The sequence below is a fragment of the Phalaenopsis equestris genome, unplaced genomic scaffold, assembly GCF_001263595.1.
Source record: "Phalaenopsis equestris unplaced genomic scaffold, ASM126359v1 Scaffold223904, whole genome shotgun sequence".
In the NCBI taxonomy this organism is placed as follows: domain Eukaryota; kingdom Viridiplantae; phylum Streptophyta; class Magnoliopsida; order Asparagales; family Orchidaceae; genus Phalaenopsis; species Phalaenopsis equestris.
The window spans coordinates 1-7,964 of NW_018242003.1; the positions used below are offsets into that span (position 1 = coordinate 1).

At 34.2% G+C, this 7,964-nt stretch overlaps 1 protein-coding gene across 1 annotated transcript; it reads left to right on the forward strand.

Annotated features, from left to right (window-relative positions):
- The first annotated feature begins 2,040 nt into the window (after positions 1 to 2,040).
- Positions 2,041 to 6,610, forward strand: LOC110037712 (inactive TPR repeat-containing thioredoxin TTL3-like). The gene is made up of 6 exons (XM_020742419.1): positions 2,041 to 2,950; positions 3,807 to 4,002; positions 4,131 to 4,294; positions 4,753 to 5,083; positions 5,332 to 5,490; positions 6,523 to 6,610. Exons 1-5 carry the CDS (start codon positions 2,223 to 2,225, stop codon positions 5,452 to 5,454), a joined length of 1,542 nt encoding a protein of 513 aa, XP_020598078.1. The 5' UTR covers positions 2,041 to 2,222; the 3' UTR covers positions 5,455 to 5,490; positions 6,523 to 6,610.
- Positions 6,611 to 7,964: the final 1,354 nt, after the last annotated feature.

Here is a 7,964-nt window from a genome sequence, read left to right on the forward strand (position 1 = left end):
TATTTGGTGCGGTGACCTGTTTGGATAAACTTCGTTTTGGTAGCTTATGTATTTTCAAAACGCTGAAAATAACGTTTTCACTCCGCACCTATCTAGGTGTAATGACAGCTGTCTGACTTTTTTTAAAAAATAAAAATTTGTATTAGTCAACGCATCTAGTTTATCAACAGATTATTCAATAAGCTGTAGCTGCCCCAAACAGACCCTAAAACGGAAAATTAAAGCCGATAAACTTACGATAAATATGGATAGTTTTTTGTTTCATGGAAAAATTAGTAAAAAAAAAAACTTATCTGCAAACGCATTATGCGATCATTTGACTTTGAAAATGTATTGTAGAATTTGGTTTACCGGAACATTTCTTATTGCCAAATAAAAACAAAAATCTAGCTGTTTTTTTCTTAAATATTCAAGAAAAAAATTAATTATTTAGTCTCATAAAATAGAATAATAATAATGTTTTTTTAATATCTTCAAATGGTTGGTAGCACAGCTGTTCTTATCCCTGTATCTATTAATTTTATTTTAAATTTTGGGTCAGAATTAGTTTTAATATACATTATAAGAATTCGTCTGTGCATTATTATATATATATATATATATATATAATATATATATGATGAGTATTATTTTTAAAAATTTTAATTCATTGCGGGGATACAAAGATTTATATTCAATTAAAAGTATTAATGAAGAAAGTAGAATAAAAATTATTAAATTAGATTCAAATGATCTTTTAAATCTTGTCACAATCTTTAGCATCTTATGGCTACGTGATTAGGGTTGTCAAAAACAATCTCTCTTTGTTCGTGAACGACTCATGTTCGGCTCGCTATATACACACGTCATATTCAAATCATTGCGAATTTGCAAAAGCTAAAACTATGAGATATAATTTTATAGTGAATCTCTAAAATTAAGTGACAATTTAAGGGAAAAAAAAATGTAAGATGATAATTCTTTTTGCAAATAATTATTGCTCTTTGTTTCCCTCGTTTAAGGAGTTGGGAACCAACGGTCGAAATTTGAAATTGCTTAACCTCCTTCGGCTCTCCTCATTTTCCGAACCACGCGTACAGAATATTCTACGCGACTTTGTTATTTATTTAATTGTTTTTATTTTATGAAAATTAAAAAATAGTTTTTTTTTTTTTTGAAAAAAAGATAGTAATTTACAACATAAAAATTCATATTTTGACTTAATAATAATAATAAAAAAATAAAATAAAATAAAATAAACACCACAATTAAACAAACTAACTGCAACAACATCATTTAGACTTCATCCTGATGACTGCTGTTTACGTAAATCCCCTTCTTTTAACCCTTCAACACTCAAAATATTGTTATTTGTAAAATTAGCAATCCTTTTTATACTTTTTTTTACATATTTACCCCTTATATATTTTAATATTTATATTTAAAGCCTAATCTTTCTATTTTTACATATATATGGGTGGAATAGGATTATGTTCAGGGTAGACAGTTGCGCCCCTGAAATTCATAATTTCTTTATATGAATAATAAAAATTTAATTTTTATATTGTTCGCCTCAATATTTTTTTATTCCGTACTAAAAAATATTAAAAAGATATTTAGTGATTTTGCTCACAGTAAAAATACGTTGCTCGACTTCTCTTAATGTATGTGTCACCTTATTTCACTTTTAGAGATCACATAATTCTCGTATATTTACATATTTTACACCAAAAATTTTAATTTTTACGTGCATAACATTTAAATATTTAATATCACATGAAAAATAATCACTATCATTCTTACTTTTAAGAAACTAAATATAATATTATATGCATGGGTTTATCACATCAATATATTATAAATGCAAACATTAAAATATAGGTTTTTGGCATGTAAATATAAGAATTGAGTGGTATGTTTGTAAATTTCCCTATTTCTCATGTGAGGGTGGTATAAAAGTAAAATGTAAAATTTAGTTGTTAGATATGTCAATACATAGAAATTAGGTGGCATTTATGTTAAAGACTTCCTTTTTTTATTCTTTTGGTTGTGTGTGCGGGAAACCTCTTCTTTTACCTATTGTCATGAAGCCATGGCGTTCTCTTCTTCTTCCAGCCCAATCGATCTAACCCTTTCTTCTACCCCATTTCACAGACCCAGTCCCAAATCTTCCATAAAACTCCAACCTTTGCATCCAATTCCATCGGAACCAATCCTTCTTCCTCCAACTCCGGATTCAGGCGATGAAGACCGATGTTCGCCGCGACAAGAAGAAGATCAACAAAGGCTGCAATCTCCTAACCTTGCTCTTCGGCCGCGCTCCTCGCTCTTCATCCAACAAATCCACCCCAAACCCCAATCTAGCAGTACCATCTTCCCTGGCGAAACCTCATCCGCCGAGGTCGGGGAACCCTAAAGTAATCTCCCACCCAACTGCCTCCCATTCGATCGCTCAAAATCCGTCGAAGAAACCTGCCGCAGCTCCGGCAAAGAAGAAGCAAGTCCTCACGCCGGGTAATGGCCTCTCCGGCGAGCTCGATATGATGATCTACGACTATCAGAAGGCAAAGGGTAACAGCAAATTGGTGCGAGCTTCTTCGAGCAATGTGATGGTGTACGGTCAATTAGGCAACATTTGGGGATCGAATGGTGGCATCAATGGCGGAAAGGATAGGACTTTGAGGAGGAAAGCAGAAGAGAAGACGGAGGCTTTGTGGAAGGGAATGGATGCTGAGAAGTTGAAGGAGATGGGGAATGAGGAATTTAAGGCTGGGAGGCTCAGTGAGGCGTTAGGTCTCTATAAGAAGGCGATCGAGGTTGATCCTAAGAAGGCTTCTTATTGGAACAATAAGGCGGCGGCGCTCGCCGGAATGGGGAGGCTGATTGAGGCGGTGGGAGACTGTAGGGAGGCGGTAAGGATTGACCCTTCATATTCCAGAGCTCATTATCGGTTGGCGACGTTATATCTCAGGTAACTATGGATTAGATATGGATCATGATATTATATGCAAACTTTGTAGGTGTGGATTGATGATATTGGAGTGATATTCATCAAAATATCATCTTAATATCACCTCAATACCAACAATGCATATATGTAGATAGCACAAGTAATATTCGCTCGAAGATTACATGTTTATTGATATTTTTTTGTGGTTTTGAATGTTTAAATGTAATTTCTTGTTCTGTTTATGCTTGTTTGAGTTTTCTTTTTTTAATTTGAATTTGTTTCTCTTACATAAATTTAACTTTTTTCCATGATTCAACTAAATGTCAGAAGACTGGCTTGTAAAATATTACAAATTAAGTTTCTTAACTTATATTCCAAGTTATGCCAATAGTCTTTTTGTAGGGGAAACATAAAAGAGCAAAGTGTCAAAGTAGTCTCGGTTATTTACATCAATTTTTTCGGTCTTAGAGTTCATAAAAATGTCAGATTGGTCTCTACATTTTTTAAATTGAGGGTCTCTATTTTTGCCCAAATTTACAAATTTTTGGGCCAATATGATACTTTTATAAATTCTAAGACAAATGATCCCATGTAAATAATTGAGGATTATTTTGACATTCTAGTCAGAAATATATATATATATATATATATATATATATATATCAGTTTTCCTCTTATTTGGTCACGTGCTCAAATGTTGCTTAGCTAATATTTAAAAAATGTTCTTTTATGTTTAACTTGCAAATGAAGCTGAGCCAAAGGCCAACTGATTGTTGTTTTTAGTCTCCAACATAACGTTTACTGTATTCTAAACTAACCTAACACAGAGTATCTAACTTCAATCCAAAGTCATTCCTTCAAAAAATTCAACTCACAGGTTAGGAGAAGCTGACAGAGCTGCTCATCACTACAAACAAGCTCCAAAAGTGGCTGATACTGATGTCATCTCTAGAGCAACAAATCTCCAAATCCATATTCTAAGATGCGGCGAGGCTCGGAAACTCAAGGAGTGGCAGGACATGCTCAAAGAATCCCAATCCGCCATTTCTGGCGGCGCAGATTCAGCTCCAAATGTATTCATTTCACTCTGTCAAACTTTCCATAAAGCTTTCATCATCTCCCAAATTTTCAAGCAATTCATTTGATGGTTTTTTTTTTAATGTTCTAAAGATGAAATCTTTACACTTCATGGCTTTCGAAGGTATTTGCATCACAAGCAGAAGCGCTTCTGAGACTTGGCAGGCATGAAGAGGCCGATTCAGTGCTTAAGAATGGGCCCAACTTTGATACTGAAGCTCTCATAACTTTCTTTGGTTCAGCATACATCCTCATGATCCAAGCAGAAGTACATTTGGCTTCAGGAAGGTCAGTTCTACGTTCTTAAAAAACATTCAGGTGATGTCTGGCAACAGATGAGATTTAAGGTATCAGAATTTAATAAATCCTGTAAATTCGGATTTATTTAATCCTAAACGGGTTGAATCTGGAAATAGTGTCTTGCAACAGATTTGCTAAATTCTGTAAGTCCAATAAACAAGTGGCAATTTCTTCCAGAATTTAAGAAGTTGTTATGAGTGTTGGAGAAACTCAGAAGCCCGCAAAGTTAAATCCCAAGTCCCCTGAAGTTAAATCCAGTGCTTCGTGGGATTTTGTAAATCTGGGATTTACCGCCGAAATCCACAGAATCTGGATTTACGGCATGTAGGGATTTATTTTGTCCAAAATGCAGGATTTGGCTTAAATCCTGGGTTAAATCCACAACCCCTCAAGCACTGCACAGTTTGAGCTTACTAAAAAGTTTAAAAATTTCATCTTTTTCGTAGGTTCGACGAAGCAGTTACCGCTATTGAAAGGGCGGCTAAGAACCAGAACAACAGAGAAATCAGTGCTGTAGTTACCCGAGTAAAAGCTGTTGCATCTGCTCGAAAAAAGGGCAATGAGCTCTTCAAAGCTTCGAAGTATACGGAAGCATGTATTGCTTATGGAGAAGGGCTTCACCATGATCCGTCGAATGCCATTCTTCTCTGCAACCGAGCTGCGTGTCATTCGAAGCTCGGACAATGGGAGAAAGCAATTGATGACTGCAATAATGTTCTTAGTTTGAAGCCTTCGTATACTAAGGCTAGACTAAGAAGAGCTGATTGTTTTGCTAAGGTGAGTGATCCTTGCTACTGAACATTCCATACAGCCACTTAATTCATTTGAATTTACATATCTAACAACTTCAATTTGCTTTTTTGACATTTCACATCAAAAAATACCACCATTTTTAATTTGTGAAATACATCTTCTCATGTATGAGTGTAAAGTTTGAAGTTTAGGTGTTAGATATGTAAATACATAGGAATTGAGTAGTATGTATATAAATATTCCTTTATTAAATTATTGGTTTGGTTATTAAGGTGGGGAAGTGGGAGGCATCAGCACAAGATTATCAGATTTTGAGGAGAGAATTTCCAGGAGATGAGGAGGTGGCAAGAGCACTTTCAGAAGCTAAATCACATCTTCATCAGAGAAAGTCTTAGCTTCTTCTTGTATAAGGGAGAAATCTTTACGAAACTGTAAGTTTTGTTATATGATAAAAACGATTTAAAAATGCTTAAGATTGCTGAATTCTCTCTCAAAAAGCAAATAGAATAGTCTGTTTGAAAAATGGGCTGTTGGTCAATAAGAAACATGTCAAATGATCAATGTTTTTGTTTTTTTTTAATTTATATGACTTTGCAAAAATCATTTTTTTAAGTAGTTAATTAGAAGAATTGTTAAAGTGTTTTAAGTATGATTAGATATTTGAAATTGGTTTGTTAAAATATGCCACTCACCATTATCAAGTTGAAAAAACTGTAACTTTGGATTACCAGGGCAACAACCTGAGCTCTCTCACTCATTGAGATATTTTCTGCTTTGGCTTGATAGCTTATGAATTTGTTTAATTGGTTTAACTTCCTTGGAGATCACCTACCCTGAGAGTGCTCCCATGTGAGCATGCTTAATTTAAGGTAGGAATGTCAAATTGTTCTTTTGTGGGCCAGGTTCGGGTTTGATTGACTCGACCTGAAACTTGCTGACTTGAATCAGACCTGAATACCAAACAGGTCAGAAAGTCCGACTTAAACTTATCCTGTCTTCAATTTATTGACTTGAACACGACCTATATATCCCTTTTAACATAAGACATAACAACTATTCAGGTCAAATTCACATTGATTTTATATCAATCTCGGATTAATTTCGTGTTTGCAAGTTAAGTTCAAGTCAGCTTCGGGTTTGCTGATTATGTTCGTGTCAATTTTTGAGTTGACAAGTAAACTAGAACCCCGATTTTCTTAGATGAGTTCGGGCCAATTTTTTCTCACCCCTTACAAGTTAGATGTTACAAATCTCTGATGAAAATTTTAACTATTATACTAAAAGGCGTCTCGATTTTAGGAGTTCAGCATCATTCTCGTCAAGGGGTTTTAAACTAGTTTGATCAACTTATATTAATCACATTTTAGAATATTCAAGAAAAAAAGCTTATATATTTCAATAAATTTTGCATATTGATGTATTATAAATCGTTATTCTGATCATTAGTATTTGTTTCTTCACAGAACGGTACCTGCTCTTCTTCAGAAAAAAAAAATGAAGCAGGTGACGCATCTAGCTTGCATGATTGAAGAAGAGAGGACTTAAATACTATCCACAAATATATATATATATTTTTTCTTTTTTGGAAGATTTATATACATACCACTCAATTTATATGTATTTACATATCTATCACCTATACTTCAATTTTTACATAAATGTCATTTCAATGCATGAAAAGATATTTTTCACTTGTAAAAAGCTAAAATAGCGATATTTTTTATGTGGTATCAAAGACTTGAGTGGTAATATAAATGTAAAACGTAAAGTATAAATGTTAGATATTGTTGCGCATTGAAAGATTCAGGGTGATAGAATGATAATTTAATATCTTGATATAGTACGAAAATCTAGCGAACGCTCAAATAATAAAAAACTAGTAGAATGAGACGCCAGAGTTTTTTACGTGGGAAAATTTAGAAAAGAAAAAAAATATATACAGTCTAGCACAATCAAGAAGACCCATTATAGGTTTGCAAGTGCATATGTTAACTTTTCTCCTAAATTAGGGAAGATAGATTTATAAAGATGATAATCATAGATGTACAAGAGTAATCCTGTGATAATAGCTCTAATTGTGCTACAATTGTAGTTCTTGGCAATAATAGTGTGATTGGGCCGCAAATGCTGTATTTGATTGTCACAAGGGCAGTAATCTACCATAACTATTGTAGATGGCGGTTGTGATAGCATCATATGAAAATAAATGTTGTAGTTGAGAGACATAGTAATAATTGGCCATATAGGCTGTAATTCATAGCTTCATGTGTGTTAGTGGGTTGCAAAGGCCGTAATTGGAAGTTGCAGCAGTGAGCCATATAAATTGTAGTTGGTCACATAGATCATGGTGAAGAGTTACTTGCAGAAAACTTTAGAAGTCTTGATAAAGTCATCGAATTCTAAATAAGATGATTGTAAGCATTATTGTGGGATACTAAATCTTCAATATGACATTACTCATTGCCACGTATTGGAGGTATGTCATCACACCATTTTCGGGGTGTGTCGTTACACCGTAATTTGGGTGTGCCATTACACCATATTCGAGGGTGTGTTATTACACTATATTTGGGCTGCATCATTGTGCTTAGGACATTGTGTTACTCCGTATGCATGATACCTCATTACTTCATATGATACTTCGTTACTTTGCAAGATACTTTATTAATTAACAGGATACTTTGCTGCTTCACAAAGTTCACAAACGACTGTAGGCAGAGGGCAGCCTTTTGCAGTCTACAGCAGCTGACGACAATGTTTGACAATCATTAATAGGTACGAATGATGAAAGTTGTTATCGATGGGTTTTTGAATCTAGAACGACTCTCAGATTGGACTCCTCCCCTTCTCCTCCAGGTTCAAGTCTAGGCCCCCCTTCATTAAGGAAGTATGACTCTATTTATAG

Excerpts from the sequence above, each read along its gene's own strand:
- LOC110037712 (XM_020742419.1), top strand. The coding sequence starts at position 2,223 with ATGAAGACCGATGTTCGCCGCGACAAGAAGAAGATCAACAAAGGCTGC. Across the intron at positions 2,951-3,806 it reads TTGGCGACGTTATATCTCAG|GTTAGGAGAAGCTGACAGAG; the intron begins GTAACTATGGAT and ends TTCAACTCACAG. Across the intron at positions 4,003-4,130 it reads GCGCAGATTCAGCTCCAAAT|GTATTTGCATCACAAGCAGA; the intron begins GTATTCATTTCA and ends TGGCTTTCGAAG.